The sequence below is a fragment of the Monodon monoceros genome, unplaced genomic scaffold (assembly GCF_005190385.1).
Source record: "Monodon monoceros isolate NGI ecotype Baffin Bay Population unplaced genomic scaffold, NGI_Narwhal_1 Super_Scaffold_3, whole genome shotgun sequence".
Taxonomy (NCBI): domain Eukaryota; kingdom Metazoa; phylum Chordata; class Mammalia; order Artiodactyla; family Monodontidae; genus Monodon; species Monodon monoceros.
This window is the reverse complement of record NW_021703780.1, coordinates 95,349,018-95,369,088: the sequence shown is the minus strand read 5'-3', so window position 1 is coordinate 95,369,088 and position 20,071 is coordinate 95,349,018. Positions and strand designations below refer to the sequence as shown.

At 51.8% G+C, this 20,071-nt stretch overlaps 1 protein-coding gene across 8 annotated transcripts in view; it reads right to left on the bottom strand.

Moving 5' to 3' along the window:
* MTMR14 (myotubularin related protein 14) overlaps nt 1-20,071 on the bottom strand; it is a 43,280-nt gene that overhangs the window by 12,570 nt on the left and 10,639 nt on the right. For 5 of the 8 annotated variants that reach the window (XR_003796780.1, XM_029243707.1, XM_029243709.1 and 2 more), the window contains exons 4-14: nt 17,156-17,231; nt 16,797-16,857; nt 15,168-15,290; nt 14,105-14,178; nt 9,250-9,320; nt 8,596-8,670; nt 4,649-4,715; nt 3,662-3,747; nt 3,327-3,403; nt 3,035-3,071; nt 537-607 (exon numbers count right to left, since the gene is read on the bottom strand). Coding sequence is in view for 7 of the 8 variants with exons in the window: in XM_029243707.1 (XP_029099540.1) it covers nt 537-607; nt 3,035-3,071; nt 3,327-3,403; nt 3,662-3,747; nt 4,649-4,715; nt 8,596-8,670; nt 9,250-9,320; nt 14,105-14,178; nt 15,168-15,290; nt 16,797-16,857; nt 17,156-17,231 (818 nt within the window). In the remaining variant the exon portion in view is untranslated. The remainder of the gene's footprint in view (nt 1-536; nt 608-3,034; nt 3,072-3,326; nt 3,404-3,661; nt 3,748-4,648; nt 4,716-8,595; nt 8,671-9,249; nt 9,321-14,104; nt 14,179-15,167; nt 15,291-16,796; nt 16,858-17,155; nt 17,232-20,071) is intronic. The other 3 variants (XM_029243710.1, XM_029243708.1, XM_029243713.1) reach the window with 1 other exon arrangement.

Here is a 20,071-nt window from a genome sequence, read left to right as displayed (position 1 = left end):
GCCTGCCGCCTCCCTGTCAGTGTGGCCCTCAGAGTTCCAGTCTGGTCCAGCACACTAGGAGCTTGGATTTGGAAAGCTTGGACTTGGAAAGCAAGCAAAGACACCTACTCTCACAGGGGTCCTAAAGCAATTACCGAGCAAGACCCCTGTGTTTGCCAGGCTGGAAGCAGGCTCTGCTCTGTGGTGGGCTGTGCAGACACCCCTCTGCAGCAGCACAGGGAAGGAAGCCATCAGCTCAGGCAGGAGAAGCTTCTGCCATGGCGGTGGCACGGGGAGCTGGGAGTCCCCCTATCCTTGGGCTGGCTTTTCCCTGCATCAACGAGCCCTGCTCTCCTGGTCACAAGATGAGACTCTTCAGCCGCTGGCCCTCCCCAGGTACCCCTACCTGCCCTCAGAGGGAAGGCAGGGACAGGAAGCCAGCCTGCCAAGCATGCAGGGAAGCAGGGCAGGGATAAGGCAGCGAGCAAGACCCCCACCGCCCTAGCGCGGCCCTTCCCAGAGCACCTTGCTCCCAGTGAGAGCAGGTCCCTCCTTACCTCTGTATCTTCAGAGCAGAGAATTCCTCAGAGATGATATGCTTCAAAAAATTGAAGCAGAAGAAGAAAATCTGAGAGACCAAAAAGCAGCACACATGAGAAGATAGCAGTCTCCAGGGAGAAGAATCTAGGTGGCAGAACTCCCAGGAGAGGGCAACCAGTGACCCTGGTCAACCCCTGATGGACAGCAGCCCTGCTTTGGGGACCCTGCTGGATATTCTGGTGTAGAAACAGTACGGGCGGTAGAGAAGGCTTAGGAGGTCGGGCAGGTGTGCCTGGGCTGGGGCAAGGAAGGAAGGGCGTTTCCTTCCTGAGAATGACGCAAGAGGGTAAGCCAGTGATGTTTCAAACCATCTTCAAACTGAACACACATGTTCTCAAGCTACTGAAAAGGAGGAAGAGAACAGCTGCTTCTCCCTCTCAGCCTCTCCTAAGAACCCCAGGGAGAGAGGCTAACAGGGAAGGACAGCTGGGAGAGAATTTCAGGGCAAGAAGATTAATGGACACAGCAGGAACACAATGCAAGGGCAAGAGATCAGATTTTGTAGAAGAAATACCCGGAAACAGTGGTTCAGGAGAACCAGGGCTGAGGGGCAGCCACTGCCTGGCCCGCAGCCTGCACTGTTCAGAAACTGTAAGGGGCAGGACGAAGTCTGAGGCGGGCAAAGCCGGAGGAGGCTCCTGAGCTCTGACCCTGCATCCACATCCCCAGCTCCGTGAGCAAATTCTCTCTTCTCTCTTCCAGCCAGTGCCCTGGTCCAACGGGCCTCTGTGAAGTGCACACAATGCATAGTCTCTGCAGTTGATTCTGCAAGGTGTGGTCCATCAACCCCTCACTTGGAAAAATACCCACAGGGTATCCCAGAGCCCCGTAAGAGGTCCTCAAAAAATAAAAAAGGAGGGAGGGCGCCTAGGTCAGGCCAGTATGAAAACTTTGTTACATAACTTTTTTTGGGGGCTGCCCCCGCACAGCTTGTGGGATTTTACTTCCCTGACCAGGGATTGAACCTGGGCCCTTGGCAGTGAAAGCATGGAGTCCTGAGCACAGAGTCCTAACCACTGGACAGCCAGGGAAGTCCCTGTTACATAAAATTAAATAGGTGTCTTCACCACAGATTTTTTAGTCTTTAATATGCTAATGTGTTCTGAGAGCCTCAAAGGCAAAGGAGGGATACGGAGCTGTTTAACAGGCCCCAGCTTTTTGCATGTTTTTAAAGTATCAGAGTTTTGAGTGTGTGCGGGGAGGAAGGGAGGGCTAAGAGAAAAGCCCACATCCTGCCAACCCTCCCAGCTGAGAAGACCCTCTTGTTTATGTTGAGACGTGGCCAGGGTTTGAGTCCAGAATCCACTGGGCTCAGCCGCATCCCCTGCCCAGTCTCTGAAGGTGGAATCTGGCCTGCTCTGGGGACGGGGAGACAGCATGGGGGTCAGCAGGTACTGGAGCGCCAGCTCCAGCAAATCTCAAAATGAGAGGCTGCAAAGGCGCTTTACGTGCGGATTTCAGTGCCAAAGTCACCACCTCTGACAGAGTTCATGGAGGCCTCTGAGGAACAGGCTTATGAGCTCTGCAGTCCTAGCGGATGCAATAAGTGCTCAAACGAAGAGATTTAGAAGGGGAGAGGAGCAGCTGAGAGGGAGGAACAAAAGAAGAATGCACAAGATAAGATGCCCAGAAAAGAGGCAGCCTCAGGAGGGTGAGAAAGATGCCTCAGGAAAATGGGGGGGGAGCCAACACTGCGTGCAGCTCCCACGCTGGGCATCTGGACTCATTCTCTTTGTGAGGCAGCAGAATCGACACGGGGAGACTCAAGGTTAATCACATTACCCAAGGTCACCCAGGTAGTAAGTGGCACAACTGGGGTTCACACTCAGGTCCGATTCCAGGTCTGTGTGCAGGGAAAACAGGCTGAAAACAAGAGTACCGAAGAGCCAAAGACTAAAAAAGGTAGCTAAGGATAAGGCGTGGACAGGGCAGAGAGGAGGAAGGAGGGACAGCGCGCGGACAGGAAGGGGACCCACAGCCCGCTGGCCGGGATTGGTCGGGGGGTGAGGAGCTGGCAGGACCCTGCTTGCACGGAAGGCCCTGGGGCTTAAAAGCTGCCGAGTGGGTGTGATGAGACAAGGGAGGACAGGGAAGAGCTTCTGGCTTTAGCTGTGAGGGTGAGGGGCACAGGAAAGCAGTTTTAAACTGGTTCCAGAGCTGAGTGCAGAAAACAAGGTCACTCGTAAGAAGGCCGGCACAGAAGGGGGGGAAGAGGACTGACACACGAAGGTCACAGGTAAGTGTTCTCTCCGTGAGAGAGGGGGATTGAGGCTCAGAAAGGGGCTGCTGTGCCGCTGCTTTTCCTGCCGCGCTGCCTGATCCCAGCACACACCAGGCAAGGAACCGCCCCAAAGTGTGGACACCAAACAGACCATCTCCCTGTCCCACTTGGGGGTAAAAGAGCCCGAGCTCGCGGAGCCCTGATGTGTGCTTGCAGACCGTGAGCAGTACCCACCTCCTCTCCTTTGCTGAGTCGATCTACCAACATGTGCCTGAAACAAGAAGGCGAGGAGGTCAAAGCAAGCACCTCCCAGACAAGAGGATGAAGGGGGACCAGAGCCACAGGGACAGCCCATGGCTTTGGCACCCCAGCCTCAGGTGGGCCCGACCACACCTTCTCTCTTCCCAAGGGGGCGGGACCGTCTTCGCCTTCAACCCTGTCACAGGGGCCACCACACCCACGCACACAAAAAGGCGGTTCCCAAGCACCGGAGCACCCCACAGCCCGACAGTTCCCGAAGGCTCACCCGAAGAGGAACCAGTCGTAGGCCACCGTTAGGTAGAGGATTTCAGCGGGCTTCAGGGATGCGTGGATGAGCCCGTCCTGGAAGAGACGGGCCCAGATCAGAAAGAAGCCTCCCCACGACGGCCCCCTCCTGGCCTCGGGGGCTGAGTCACAACCACCGCCCCCGTGACAACCAGGGTGTCTGACAGCCCCAGGAGCGGGGTTAAACACGACACCTGCTCTGGACACGTGAGGTCCCTCGCTCCGAAGCCTCTCTGCTTTCTGCAAACAGTCCCAGCACTCACAAAGGGCCTCTGAATGCTCCCTGACCCCAAGGCCCAGCCCGTCCATACTCACAGCCCACAAGGAAAGGCGCAGGAGAGAGATGAAGAGGGGCGTCCGGTCCCAGCCTGAGATACAGTGTACTAGCAGTCCGCTGTCATCTACACAGGAACATGGAACGGGAGGCCCAGGAGAGAAGCAAACACGGGCTGATGAAAAGGGGATGTGCCACCGCCCTGGCCTGGGGTGAGAGCCAGGCCACCCCAGAACCACGGCCTAGCTCCAGAGGCAGGCATGTGATGTTTCTGCCAACCTGGCCACAGTGACCGGTTCAAGGATGGGCACTGGATCCAAACTGAGGCAATGAGCGGGAGCTCTGGGACAGAGGCCGTCTCCCTCTTCTGGAGGGGTTAAGACGGCGGGAAACAAGTCTGGAACGATTGCCAGCCATGAAGCTAACTAAACAGTGGGTATGAGACAAGGAGAGATTCTTTGTGGTATTTGGCACCTGGCTCTGCTCTTGGGCCTTCTTGGTTAAATAAACGAATACATTTCCATTTGTTCAAGCAAGTGCAACCCCACACAGGTCCTGACTGATATGGAGGAACCAGAGTCAGACCGCCCTAGGACACTGAGCATGATGGGCTCATCCAATCAAAACAGTCAAACTGGCTGGAGTACCCTCTGGAGAACAGGCCCTCCAGGGGCTCTTGTGTGTGCCAGGGAAGAGGCCAGGACTGACTTTCTCTCACCTTTCTGAACCAAAAGAGGCCACTGCAGCCCCACACGAAAAGGCTGATGCTGAAAGCTCAAAGGCCAGCTGACCCAGTGCAGAAACACATCAGCAAAAGGCTGGTGCTGAAAGCTCAAAGGCCAGCTGAATGTGGTTCAGACGCTAACAAGTTCATAATTTTGGGCATGGAATAAATCTGCCAATGACAAGGGAATCCCCAAATCCTTCTCCCATAGAGCAAAAGGCCCCAATAAACACACATTCGCGATGTCAAGACCTGGGAACACCCAGAAGATCCTATGGCTTGAGGCAAGCAGAGGCAGACTCACCGTCACTGTTAATTATGGAAAGCAGCAGTTTCAGGTAGTTTTGTGTTTGTTGCACCAGATCCCAACTCTGTTGGAGAAGAAAAAGAAAAGGATTCCATGAATAGGTGTTTAACTCAGAATGGGAATCTAAAGCATTTTTAAAATAAAGTGCTATGAGTTATTCTGGGGAAACAAGTACCCCAGGCTCATGGTCACAGGCCACAGGTCCCAAATCCCAGGCTATCTGAAACTTCACGTTTCACACGTCCCTGCACCCTCCCCCACGGGCCCCTCCCTCAGTGTGCTCTGACCCAACGTGCGGGTGAGGGAGGGAAAGCCGTGCAAGAGCCTGGGCAACCCACAGCCCCACAGCCACGAGCAGCAGCCGGACACTAGCTCCTCTGAGCCCTGGGCTCCAGGCACGGCTGTCTAGGGAATTAACAGAAGCCGACAAAGAGCCCTGAGCCCATGGCCATTGTCACCAAATGGAAAGAGCCATTTCTTTATCTGCCATCACATCACAGAAACCAAGGTAACCATCAACCTTCTCATCAATCAGGTTTCACACGTTTTTTATTGCTACTCACTGCATAGTCTTTTAATGAGTAACAAATGCAGTCTGTCTGGTAAACAAAAATCTTTTAGAACAGAAGGCCCGAGAGGTGGGAGAGCAAAAACAAGCAAAAGCCATAGAGATTGGAACCTCTGTTCTAGCCCAAGCTAAAGGTCCAGACTAGAGCCTCTGAGAAACAGTCCATTTTGGAATCCGGAAGCCCACGGAGGGGCCTGACCCAGTTCTGTGGCCCCCTCCCCCTAGCTGGGGACAGTCTCTTAACATGACTGCTTCTCAGTGTCTGGGGCTGTGCAGAGAAGGCGGTGAATGCCAGCTAGTGAGAGCGCTCCCCTGGGGAGGGTGAACACAGCACCTGTAATTGGAATGGTTTTCCCAGGAATTTAAACCAGGCTCATTTACCTGACCTTCCCACGGACCCTGGAGAGTCCTGACCCACTTGCAGGAGCTCCAGAGAAAGCCGCTGCAGTGCCGTGCTAATAAACTTATTACTACCCATGGTGGCTCGGGGGTCTCTCTGCTCATCTGGTTCAACGTGTCAGACACACCATTGCCAAGAGATTTCCTCCGAGCTGTGATTCCAGCGGGTGAGGAAAAGCAGGAGAGGTGGGAGCTACGCAGCAGGTGTGCAGGGAGGTCAGGCTGGCTGGGGGAGGACTGCAGCGGCCGGGAAAGGGCAGGAGGTGACCAAGCACGAGCCCGCAGGGCAGCTCCCACAACGGCAGCTGTTTGAAGGGGACATAAATGACCAAGGAGCAGCGGCAGACTCCGCTGGCCACCGTGCCCAGGGCTGGGGCAGGAACCACAGCCTGGGGAGCGCTGGGTCGGCAGAGGCCCAAGGTCACACAGCTAAGCTGAGCTGGGGTCTGGACCCAGGCCTGTGGTCACACACTGCACTGTAGGAACACCTCCTCAGGTACCAGAGTGAGAAACAGAAGAGGACCTGGGAAATGCATGAAAATCTAGGCTCACCTCTGACTCTCTCAATCTATGTGTGCCGTGACAAAGCCTCCGGGTACAGAGGTGAGTACCACATATCGGCCTTACGTTTCCATGCCTGGTGCATGCCTCTTTCCCTGGCTGGCAAACTCCTACTCATCCTTTAAAGGCCCAGCCCCATTATCTTCTCTACAGAGTCTTCTTCTGTGGCCACTGGTCAATACCCCTACTACGCAGGTGATGGTTATGCTGTTGCCTCGGAATTTTCCTAGACTGAGCCCAGTGAGGGCGGAGGCCATTTTGGCACGTCTACATCTGTAAGGCTTCGTGCTTAGGGACTAGGAGGTACCTGTAGAATGTTCTTTCACTGACTAGTCATAGTCAGGGGCCAGGTTGAGGAGCAGCAGCCACTGGAAGGGGTCTTCGGGCACAGAATGAAAGAGCAGAGCTTTATGGAATTCCATCTGGCTACACAGAGGTCAGCAACACCCACACATGCACTACTGCTCGTGCAATGGGAAACAGTGGTGTGAACGTGACTGTGGGCCTGGCCCTGGGACACAGCAGTGAACACAATGACTCCAGCCCTGAGGCTGGAGGGAAGGGAAGGCAAAGTGAAGTGCTGCAGGTGTGCTAATTAAAAGGCGCCCTCTAAGATGCTGCAGGACCATGTAATTGGGGAGGTGAGCCTAGCCTGATCCATGGGGACCCTTAGGGAAGGCTCCTTGGAGATGGTGACATGCATGTGAGAAAAGGGGAGGGAAAGCACACGGGTGTTTGTGGCAGAGAGAAGAGCATGTGCAAACCTGGAGAGCATCTTCCCTAAGGGGTGGAGAGGCGGTCAGGGTAGCTGGAGGAGAGGGAGTGGACAGCCAGTGAGTCACAAGAACAAGCCTGGACCACGTGGAGCTGGGTGGACCACATAAGGGTCCTTGGACTTATCCTGAGGGAAAAAGGAAAGTCAGTGGCAGCTGTGAAGGAAGGAGTGACAGTGACGACCCTGCCCCATCATCTGAGTATCGCGCTCTGCCAGGCCCTATTCACATGCTTTACGTTCACTATTTCCAGTCGGTTGCCCCTTCAACATGGACCCACGCTCAGCCATGAGACGATGGTAGCCTGCATTAGGCCAGTGACCTAAGGGATGGAGGCAAGAAGGGCTGGGGAGTTTCCCTGGGGCAGAGACTTACAGAACTGATGGGACCAGCCATGGGTGTTGGGGAGAAGAGCCCCCATTTTTCGAGTCTGAGCATCTGGGTAAATGGTGGAGGGCCCGGGGGTGCTGTGGGTTGTGGCCAATTCCATTCTGGGCAGCTTGAGTTTGAGGTGCTTGCATGACGGGACGCTTGGAAAAGGAAGTAGGTGTGGATCACCGAGAGAGGCCAGGCCAGGCCGGGCCCAGAGCCCAGATTAAGGGGAATGTAGATGCAAGCATACAACCTCTCTAGGGATGGGGGAGAGGAGGCACATCAGGGAATTCTTCTTGGAGTGGACACTCGAGCCAAATCCTGAAGGCAGTGTGTCAGCCAGACAAGAGGAGGCTGGGAGGGCCAGCCAGGCAGAGGGAACAGACATGGGGAAGGCAGTGGGAACAATGAGGCTACTTGTCCTGGCTGAAGCAAGTGGCAAGGACACAGCTAATGGCCTGTGGGCTTGTACAGTGGGCTAAACATGGTAGAGAGATGGATCCATCCAGTAAGACTGGGGACCCTTTGGACTTCCTTGGTGGTACGGTGGTTAAGAATCCACCTGCCAATGCAGGGGACACGGGTTCGAGCCCTGCTCCGGGAAGATCCCACATGCCGCGGAGCAAAAAAGCCTGTGTGCCACAACTACTGAGCCGGCACTCTAGAGCCTGTGCGCCACAACTACCAAGCCTGTGTGTCACAACTACGGAAGCCCATGCGCCTAGAGCCCGTGCTCCACAACAAGAGAAGCCACCGCAATGAGAAGCCTGCGCACCGCAACGAAGAGTACCCCCGCTCGCTGCAACTAGAGAAAGCCTGCGCACAGCAATGAAGACCTAATGCAGCCAAAAATAAATAAATTAAAAAAAAAAAAAAAAAAGACTGGGGACCCTTCCATGGCAGACGATGACAAAGAGGAGAGAAGCACAGTGGAAATAATTTTAAGGTTTCTATAACCAAATCAGGTCAGGTAGCTCTGCACTTTCTCTGATGGAACACACATTTAAAAGGTAAAATGAAAAAAGTCACTAAATCCCAGAGCTGGAAAAGCAAACTCCATGAGGTCCTCCTCTGGAAACAGAACCCCCTGGTGGATGCAAATCTTTCAGTGAGTCATGTTCAGAAAGCTTTCATTTTCTGGGCCAAGAAATCAGGAGAGAGAGTTCAACAGGTAAGCAGCTCCTCCTTTCCCAGGAGGTCAGAGGTCACAAGCCAGGCCTTCAGGTGTCTGCCTGAGGGACTTGTGGGGCAGGCACCAGGGGTCCCCTCACCTGATACTGGCTCCAGTCAATGTTCAGAGAGCAAGTCAGGAAGTCAGGGATGCTCAGAGGGGCATCAACGTAGTCCTGGGGACAGAAAGACACTGTGAGATACAGGCTGTCCACCAGGAGAAGCCAGAATGACCAGGCAGGTTGAGGCCCTGAAGCTGTGGCTACTACAAGCAGGCAGGATGTCCCCCCACAGTGCTCGCCTTCTCAGGGCCAGATGCCTGTGCCACCCTGGGAGTGACAGCTTAAAAATCAAAGGGACCAGATACTGCTGCCAGGTGGAGCTTTTCAGTTGGCCATTTGAGTGTTTATGGCTGACACAGAGGTGATCAGCGTATTCAGCCTCCGGCAGCTCCTGGGCTGCTCCCACGCACTGAGGAGGAGCTCTTCACACAGAGAGTGGAGCAAAAATGAAGGACTTTTCCTACCTTTTCCCTGAAAACTCTTTTAAAGAAAAGGAGAAATTAAAGGGCGAGAGAAAAGTATATATGATGAGAGTTTAAACATGTACATACAAGGAGGAGAGAGAGAAAAATAATGAGACTCATTCAGGGAAGAGCAAAGGAAGGAGAGGGTAGCTGTTTTCCCCAAGAAGATTACTGGCTGGTTTCCCTTCACAAACAGAAGACCCAAGCTGATGAATGTTATTGCTCATACCTGCTTCCAGTTAAAAATGAGCCCTTCAGCCATGTAATCCCGATCCTTATATTCCTTGAAAAATTCACAGCCTGGAAAAGAAGGGCAGAGTCATGACACCACCCTTCCTGGCCCAGTGTCCTGAGATGCCCCTGGGTGCTGGAGGACCGGGGCGGCCACCAGCGCTCACACTCCGAAGTGGGCCCCAGATGACATGACTGGAGGCTGGACCAGGCGAGCGGGAGCCTCCAACGCTCCTTGGGTTTCTAGCCAGAGACCTTCCCGATGAGGCAGCCCCTGCCTGCACACCTCTGTATCTCTCTCCGTCTGTGCTCACTGGTTCTTGGTCACTTTTCTCTCATTTCAGGTCCCTTTGCCCTACAAGTCCCTGAAGTGCCAACAGCCAGCGAACAACAGCGCGGTTTACAGTTTGAGGCCTGGCAGCACCTTCTCAGCAACTTACCTAGTTACGGAGGATCACCCTCCCTCCTGTTACAGACACACTTCAGAGATATTGAGGGTTCAATTCCAGACCACCGCAATAAAGCAAGCCACACGAATTTTTTGGTTTCCCAGTGCATATTAAAGTTATGTTTACACTGTATTATAGTTTATTGAGTGTGTGATAGCACTATGTCTAAAAATATATATATTTTAAATTTAAAAAGTACCTTAAATAAAAAATACTTCAGGGAATTCCTTGGCGGTCCAGTGGTTAGGACTAGGTACACTGCTGTGGGCCCCGGTTCAATCCCTGGTCAGGGAACTAAGATCCTACAAGCCACACAGCACGGCCAAAAAAAAAAAAACAAAAAAAACAACAAACACTTTATTGCTAAAAAACGGTGACCATAATCTGAGCCTACAGCAAGGTGGAGTAGTAACATCGAAGATCACTGATCACAGGTCAGCATAAAAAATGGAGTGATAACGGAAAAGTCTGAGGTATTGTGAGAACTATCAAAATGTGACAGAGACATGAGGTGAACAAATACTGGAAAAATGTCTCCAATAGACTCGACACAGGGTTGCCACAAATGTTCAATTTGTGAAAAATGCAATATGTGAAGAGTAACAAAGCGAAGAGCAATAAAATGAGGTCTGCCTGTACCAACCTCGCAGGCTTTCAGTGAGGACTGAACATCGTAACATGAGAGAAAGGACCATGGACAGTGCCTGAAATGGGACAGGCGCTCAAGAGACACGTCCTTCTCCAACAAACCTTGCCAAGATGTGCTTTCTGTATCATTCACCAGAAAAACTATAAGAAATACCACCAGGGTAAGACCTCAGGAACAGAGAGAGGAGTGGAGAGAAAAGGGCCTTGGCAATGTTCCCAGCTTCAAACCTCAGTCTTTCATGTAGCCCTGTGACTGTGAACAAGTTAATTTCTCTAAGCCTTGATTTTCTCATTTGTAAAGTGGTTAAGGATGAAATGAAACAATACGTATAAAACAGCTGGCACAGCACTGCTACAAGGGGCACTCAGGTAACAGCATACTGGTGCCATCCTCATGCCACCGCTGCAGTGAGAGCCCCAGTGCAGCCCTGCAGCTTAGCCTGGGGAGAACGAGGCCTGCACTCCTCTCAGTTCCTCCACCAGGACCAACACAAACTCCAGAAGGCACAAGGCTTTGGCCACAGGTCCAAGTCTGGTAAGGTTCCCAAAGGCAACAAAACAGTTGCCTGAATTCTGTCAAAGTAGCCACAGGCCATAAACATCCACACAGAACTCTCCAGCTCCTCTTGGGACATGCTCCTGTCTGGGGCCACACCAGGGAAGAAAGGAAAGGTTCTTTCGTGGAGGAAGGTCTGGAGACTTAGCCTGTGTGTTCTGCAGACCTGGCTCTCACCATCCCACACACTCCTGCACTCGAATCCCCCAGGCCTCACTGTGGATGGGGAAGTCAGGAATCAATCCTCAGCTCTAACACTTCAGCGGATTCTTGGGTGCCTTACTGGGAGAAAGAAGAAATATAAATATCAGACAGAGGCCCTGAGCTTATGAGCCTGGGTTTAGGAGGGACACCAATCATTCCTCAGAACTCCCGTAAAGTGCTCTGTTTTCTCAAACTTGAGCGCTTGAATCAACACTGCAGGCTCCAGGCCGAGCTCTGACCAGCATATAATGCAGAAGCAACTGACTGTGAGAAACGGAGAGAATTAAAGCAGCCTCAGTACCCAGGGCAATGCCTTGACATTCATTACCTGAACAGGCTTCTGAGCCTGTTGAGAGGCAAACAGACAGGACCAAAAGTGAAGTGAGAACGGACGCTCGCTCAAGAGGGAAACAAATTAGACTCATGCTGGGGAGTTTTTGGCCCCGTCTATCTTGGTGCCCTGAAGGAAGTGCTCCCAGAACACTTCTCGTTTTCAAGGGCTAGTCTAAGCCTAAGTTAGTCTGACAGAGAACTGATACCACCGCAGTTCCTGTCTGGGCTTCAAAGTCATCAGAGGGCTCAACAGAGACCCCTGAAATGGCAGCCGACTGCATTTCAGGACTTGGTCTGGATAACATCAATTTTGTTATGAAGTATAATAATGTAGGCATGTAAAGAAATTCAAGAACATGAGCAGAGGACGCAAGGTAATTAAGGTAAGCAAGTTAAGTGCTTCTCCTGTCCCCTCATCTGGGTGTGCAACAGCGTCTCCTGCTACCTAGGCTTCTGGATTTTTACTGATGCCTCTTGACCTCCCCTCACACCATACACAACTATCAGATGCAGCACACGATATCCCGGGAAGAACGGGGGGAAATTCACAGAGAGACGGTATCATCTTACCATTCTGGCATTTTCTTTTCTTACCATTTTGTGTAAGCACCTTTTCTCTTACATAGTTGAGATTGTAGTATTTAATTTTCTATCTTGCTTATTAGCACCTTAAGCATTTTTCTATGACTATGTAATATCTCGTTCTACTATGGATGGCTGTACCATCATTTACATCATCATTATTCTGATTAATGAAAACATTTCCCATGTTTGGCTGGTATAATCAGACATGATGAACATCTTCAGGCCCAAGCTGGCTGGATTATGGCCTAATGAATAACTGGGTCAAAAGGTGTTAGTTAATATTTCAGGAGTCTTTTAACAAGCTGCCCAACGACAGCAGAAAGGATATTGTGCTACTGTTCTGGAGCAAAACGATTTTTTTTCTTTTCTTTTCTTTGTTTTAAAGTGTGGTGTGTTTTGTTTTGTTTTGTTTTGTTTTTTGGCTGCTGCCATGCGGCATGCGGGATCCTTATTTCCCCAACCAGGGATCGAACCCATGCCCCTTCAGTGGAAGCACGGAGTCTGAACCACTGGACTGCCAGGGAAGTCCCACAAAACAATTTTTTCTAAGCCAAGTGTTACCGAGAAGCTGAATACAAATAAAGAAGGCTGACACGTGGTCCCGCAGCCAGCTCAGCCTCTCCTGTTCATTTGGCAGTGAGTACTTCAGTCTGGGGACCCCCAGAGCATCCCCTGAGAGTCAGGAGCCTAGTCTGAAAGTCAGCTCTAGAGCTACCTGAGGGAAGCTCCAGCGCAGACCCCCAGTGGGGACATCCCTGTCTTGACACATCTCTGACGCTGCCGAGCCCATGGCATCATCATCATGGTTCTGCATCTCCCGAAAGCGAGCCTCTCCTCCCATGCACCCGTCACTCGGCCTGGTGTTGGCGAGCACCTGTCAGGGACAGGTCTGGCACTTCACCCAGAATAAGCATCATTAACCACATTTTATGCAGGATGAAACTGATGCTCAGAAGGGTTAAGGGACTTGTTCAAGGACACAGTGCTGGGACTGGAATGCACGCCCAGCCCTACATGCCACCAAATGCTAAGCTAGCAGAGAAGAGTGAGGAGAGACCCTGAAGGAGGACACTGTGAGAGCCAGGCCACAGGGGTCGTGGTTTGGATACCACCAGCTCACACTGATGAGGATATACCCTCTGCCCACGAGGCAGTGGATGAACTTGAGGTTCTAATGAGAAGGCCTTGTGGCTCTACTGCAACCTGGGGTCACCAGCCTGCTCTCTATTGGCCACATGGCTCCAAGATGAGGAGACAAGATCCAGCACAGGACTGAAGGCAGGTGCTACTGCTGAGGAGCAGGAGAGAGGTTTCAAGGAGAAAGAGTCCACTTTCTACTGTCTGTTGACAAAGTTTGGTGCTGATGTTAGGGCTCTAATACCTCCTTGAACGAGCAGGTGTTGCCAGAAAGCAAGCTTAAACACTACAAACTGGACTAATGCAGCTTCAGTATCCAGGGCAGAGAACACTGCCCTGGCCACAGGTCGCATACAGTCTGTGCCAGAGACAAATGCAGCCAGCTGTGTGCTCACCACGGTGCTCTGTGACACGGTGCGGCCACCAACCACGTGCAACTGGGGACAGGGCACTTACACCCTCACCACGGCAACAGCCAGCGCAGCACAGATGGTTGCTGACACGGAGGACTAACGATGTCATTTCACACCGAAACAGCACATTAGCTGCACAGAGCACGCCGATAAACCTGACCTCACCCAATCCGCACAACAAGACCCTGAGCTAAGCCTCACCAACTTCCAGTGATACCTGAGAAAACCTGAGGCTGGGCGAGGTGAAGTAACTCGCTCAAGAGCGCAGTAGGGAGGACCTGAGCCAGGACTCCATTCCTGGGCCGCTCCCAGGGGAAAGCCCCCCTACACACACACAAGGACAGCGTCCTACCCTAAGGTGAGAGCCAGGGACCAGGAGCTGCACTGCCCTATGCTGAGTGACAGCAGATCCTGTCCGAGAGCTCCGGGGCATCTGTGCACCTAAGTGGCCAGGGCCTGAGGAGGGCCTCAAAGAGCCCCAGTCCTGGGAAGCCTGTCCCTTGACCAGACCCTGGAAAGAGCCCCTACCTGGATACGGGATGGAGAGGAGAGTGAAGTCGGCATAGCGCTGGGCTTTGTCCACCTTCTCGGAGGAGGTGACACTACAAGACAGGACACAACGTGTTACGGCATCACAACACACGCACACCATTCCCCACAAGCATTACCACAGCTCGAATGATCCTCCTGCTATAGAAACTACTGTTCAGAGTTAGGAATGATGCCCTCCAGGGGGCTTACTTAGAACGGCTAAGAAATGCGACTGCTCTGCCGCCTCTACCCCAAGTCACCAGGGGAGAGCGCCGACTCCCCCGGACCCCACAGCACCCGCAACGCACAGGGACCTAAGCCGCGGAACAAGCTTCCCCCAAAGGCAGCACCGCCCCCTGACCTGCAGGGCGGAGTGAGAAAAGAGCAAAATAACAAAGACACTGTCCAAAAGGGGCCCTGGGGCGGACTCTCGTCTCCACCTTCTCCGGCATCCACTGCGGACACTCCCAGACAGCATCGGAGAGACACAGGACTACTCTGCCAGACAGCGGGATGTGCAGGTGACTGCAAACAGCTGAGCTGCAACAGCCTCAGTGTGGCTTATTTTCTAAGACATACTTGGCATAATTAAAAGTGGCTATTATAGAAAATTAACAACACTTTGGAAAAATTCCCCAAATTTCATCACCCTAACCCAGGTTCCATTTGTTTCTAATTTTGCCTTACCGTATGAAGATTTGTTCCACACAGGACATAAAAATTGAGCAAATACTGATTTTTTTCGATCCACTTTAAAAGAGACTCTAATCTACCAGAGATGGCGCAGCGGCAGCGGAGCACACGTTAGAGACCCACGGCTCCCTTGGTGCTCTCCGCACCACCCCAAGAAAGTGACTTAACCTCTCTGGCTTCAGTTTCTCCCCTGCAGGAGGGAGACACTAGAACCTCCTTGCAGGGAGGGCTGTGTGAGGATACAGGGAGAGGATGCACGAGGCCTGGCACGCGGTGTGCCCTTGTAACTGCTCTGTGCCATCTCCGACCCCACGAGCCTGTGAGCACACGGCCTCCACCCACTTCGCAGGGGGTGCCCTGCACTCACTTCATGCCAAACTTCACCTTCTTGTTCTCCACCATCAGGTCACAGATGTATTTCACTGACAGGTACCGGAGCAGCTTGATGTCATACCCTCTGACCTTATCAAAAAGATGCGTGTCGGAACTTCTGAAACAAAGAGCAAGAGGGAGAAGCTGCACTGCACATTCATCCACAAAAGTCTGGGGCGTGAGGGGCGCGTTCAAGGAAGTCTAGTTTCTACAGAAGAATTTCTGATTCTCTTCTCCAGAAGACAGAGGGAAGGCCAAGAGAGGACAACCGCTCCCAGGGAAGGTGACTTTCTAAGTGATTATCCCGCTCTCTGGGACGCATTTCAAAGAGGAGCAATCTGCACCTGGGGCGGGAAAGGGATTTTTGGCACTGCTTGACATTAAGCCAGAAGACTCAAGATAATCTCTGAGTTCTAAAAAGCAGCAGGCTAGTGGCTGATAGAGTCTTTGAGCCTCCATTAGAGTTTATCTCTCTCCACCCCCCTCCCTTTCCCCATTTATGACTGTTTTTAGCCATATGACTTGCTCAAAATGTAACAGATTGAAACTTTAACTGGGAGATGGACTTTTTAGAGCTATGTTATCAACTGATTGTGAAATATTAGCAAGTGAATTCCCTCTGCTTAGAAGGCCTCTGAAGCAAGGAGAAAGATAAAATTTTCCTAATCCCCAGGCTGCCTTTTGATCAGTCATACAGATAAAGGCAAAAGCAGAACGAATAAACAGTCACCATTAATTTTTTTTCGTAATGCCCACTGCTTTGCTGTCCCCAGCAGACTCCTCACCAAGAACAGTGTGCACTGTGGAAGATGGCCTGGCTGGGGCAGAGGTCGTCTGATCCCGGGGGAAGAGCCAAACATTCTTGAGCACAAGCCAGAGCCACTGCTCTTGGAACTAACGGGCAGAAGCTGGGCACAGCGAGATGCCTTTTCATGCACCGAGCCATGATTTTGGGCAGCTGATCTGACCAGGGTACTGGTGTGCATTCCAGAGACACCCGACACCAGTTAAAGACTTTCCATGTGGTACAGACGATGCAAAGGAGCTTTTCCAAAATAACCATTACTGCCGTTTTCTAAAAATATTTGGAAAGGAGGTAGGAAGAGTGGGAGCCAGCCCCCTCCTTCCCTTTAAGGGAGCCTAAAACATTCCTCTGTAGCAAGCGCCTTATGGCACCTATCACACAGCTGTGGAGCTTCTAGTGCCCACATCTCTCATGTGGGGACCACAGTCCTTGCTTGCCCTGTGCCTCGGGCCGGTTGTGCTGTGCATCACCTGGTAGGCCAGACGTCACACCCTGGAAACCGTGCGGCTTGAAGACACACAGATGTCTGGCCTGTGTTTTGGGCCTGGGGTGCCAGGAACCCCAGGGTTGGGGCACTCGCTCTGCAGTCCTGGCGAGCACAGACTGCTCAGGTAGTCCACAAAGTCAGCTTCGGGTGAAGCTACAGGGTGGACTTCAACAACCCTGTTGCAGGGGTGTGGGCCTGGCAGCAGGAGGAAGGGAGCCAATCCACTCGCCTGGACCACTGATGAGGTCATGACCGTCAGTAGGAAAATGGCCACCACCACTCAGACGCCTGCCCCCAACCCAAGCCCAGACCCATAACCACCTGGCACTGACCGAAGCGCACAGTCCTCCTCCGTGACATCCTCTGCATCTGCCCAGGCGTCGTCTGCACCCCCTGTGGGAGAAACCTGCGGTCAGCACCGAGGCCAAGGCAGGGGCTCCACCCAGGGGCTTCCTGACCAGTCTCCCCCCGGCTCCACCCTAACGACCACACTCCTGCCTCTCTCAGCATCCGAAGCCCCACATGCCTGGCAGTGTTCTTCACCCCCAGCATCTCCTCAGGTGACGAAAGGAGGGCCCTTGCCCATCCCCCAGCTTGCTGCCCCTCCACTTACACCACTGCAGCCCTAGGTGGCTATTCTCCACCACTGGGTTCCTGTTCTTAGTCAAAGACGGTGCAGCTCAACGCTCACCTGAGAAAATATAGTTGTAGCCAGTGCGTCCATACAGCTCCCCCCATCCAGCCAGCGTTGCCGACCTGCAAATATGCTGGGAGAGAAACCGCATTTTCAGGGTCAGGTGGTTTTCTGGAGTTTTTTGGTTTGGTTTTTCCCAGCCTTTCTTGAGATATAATTGACATATGACATTGTGTAAGTTTAAGGTATACAACACACTGATCTGATACGCTTACTTATTGCAAAATCATTACCATCATAGAGTTAGCTAACACATGCATCATGTCACATAATCACCACTTCTTTTTTTGTGGTGAAAACATTTAAGATCATCTCTCTGTGCAACTTTCATGTATCTAATACAGTATTATTAACTATAATCACCATGCTGTACATTAGATCCACAGAACTTACTCATCTTACAACTGGAAGTTTGTACCCTCTGACCAACAGTCAGGTGGTTTTCTGAAGTGCACACAGTGGGGGGAACCCCTGGGGACCCTCCAGGCCAGGAAAATGGATGCAGGAGTGCTGCCCAAAGTCTTCACAGCAGTCACTCCCAAGTATGCCTAGAATTTAACCTGCAGCCTCCGTCAAGAGGTTCTCTCTCCCAAACGAGAGGCACCAGAGTGTCACTAACAGTAATGGGTAGATTCAGTGGTCGTCACGCATGTACTTGGGTAAGATCTGGCGGTTATCACATGTGTTTGTGAGTACAGGACTGAAACAAGTACACCACCTTCCCACTGGATTTACACAAGCCCATGAGAGAGATGTCGCAGGCGGCAGGCACTGTTGCTGCTTCACAGATGAAAAGACGAGGGACGGGCGCAGGGAGGTGAAGTGATGCCTAAGGTACCACAGAGGGGGTTGAGCTGGGATCTGATCGAGCCCACCTCCCTCCGGAGCCTGCGAGCTGACCGTCACCGGAACTGCTTATCGCAGTGGAGGGCAACCTTTGCAGCAGGGGGGCCAATTAAGGGAGAAATGTTTGGGTTTTGTTTTTTTTTTTAAGAAATTTTATCTTCTCTCTCCTCTGTATGAAGGAAGTGTAGTGGCTTTAACTGTGCTTAACTATCCTTTTACTCTTCCCTCATCACTGAAGGAGCATTTCAAGAGCTAGAATTCTAGAAACCAGGCAATGGGCATGAACTTCATTATTTAACTTTAAGGCTGAATCTTTATAAATTGTGTTTGATGAGATCCAGGAGGAATGGGAGGAGGTATCTGGTGACCCCACGGTCCAGTTACAGGCTGAGGGAGGCTGTGAGGGTGGCTGGGAGGTTACACTAGGCAGGGGGAAGGCATTTCTGAACGGGTCACGCAGCCTGGCAGTGTAAGGAGGGTCCCTGGAAAACTGCAGAATACTGCCCAAGGGGTCTCCTTCTCCACTTGTAAGACAGGGGGAAAGAAACGGTTTTGCTGCTAGGAAAGGGGTGTGGTGGGAACCGGCAGGTCATCACCCGGCTTTCTGAGGCAGTGGCAGCCTGGGGCAGGGGGCAGGTGATAGAAAGGCAACCTGCTACAACCCGGGCGGGGTGGGGTGCTTTTCCAGTGCCGGGGGCAAGAATGCAATCGTGGGAGGGTTGTCCCGGAAGCCTATGAAGAAGGGCTCGGGCAGAGATTCCTGCTGGCCTGAGCAGGATGCACTCTGCGGGGGCTGCTTCATTTTTTCTGGGTCCAAAAGCATTTTGAAAATCTGATGAAAATGATAAACTGTCTCTGGATAAAAATGTACACACCAGAGTTTACCTACATCTCCAAGTCCATCCATGGACCCATCTCCAGCCCCTGATAAGAGGCCCTACTCTGAAGAGACCAACCCAGTAATTAGGAACTGCAGCAGGGAAATGTCAATCCTCAGGCTGAGGACCCCCCAAGACGCTCATGGTAAGAAGGGAGGTCTGATTCCTGAAAGCAAGACAATGGGGGGTACGTGGTTTGAGTTTGACTGGCACATGTTATCATGCCCACCCTCCCCCATCATCCAAGCTGCCAGCGCCAAATCTCAGTCTTCTTTGCATTACTCTGTTAAATCTTTTCAGAGCGGACACACACCCCTTCCTTCCTTAGCTGCTGAGCTCTGAGTTCTTTTCAAGGTTCAGATTCTTCTTTCTGCTCAGTTCTCCCATCTCTTTTCGACCCTGTCTTTTTGGTAACAGAGGCAGATACACCTGGCACAGAGGCCTCATCAGATGGAGAAGAATGGGAGAGAGGGCCAGCTCCCCAAGTGAAGCACCAAACTCTGCAGGAAGGTCCCGAGCCGGCACCTGGGGGAAGCTGCACCCCAAGGCAGAGTCTAACACCTGACCTTGCTCCCTGGCCTCAGGGCTCCAAAGCATAATCTGCCATTTCTGTACTTTAAGCTTCGCTCTTGACTGAAAAAGCAGGATGTACTCTGAATGCTCTCCACTTACCTAATTAGGAGTGGCCTCTAACTCTGCATGAGAAATACGGCTCTATAGGATATGCTAATGTAGTAACCAACTTTAGCACACGGAATAAAAGCAGCTGGCCTCTGCTCCCCATCTCTTTCAGGGAGGAAACAAAGAGAAAGATGACCTGTTCCCATTTTAATTGCCTAAAACCCAGATACAGATGTTGGGGAAGAGAACGGCATGGGAGAACAGCTTACCCTTAAATGCTTGAACTTAGCTGTAAAAAAATTTTAATAATATATCTCATTTAACCCAATATATCCAAAATATTACTATGTCAACATATAATCACTTTAAAAATTATTCACGTTTTACATTTTTTGGACTAAGTCTTCAAAATCCAACATGTATTTTATACTCGCAGCACATCTCAACTAGGATACTTTATTTTCAGCATTTAAAGGGAAACGTAGTCCTGCCCCAAAATAAAGTTGTGTTTAACCAAAAAAAATCTACATTGCTTCAGCTATAAAATGGAAATTAATTGAAATGAAAT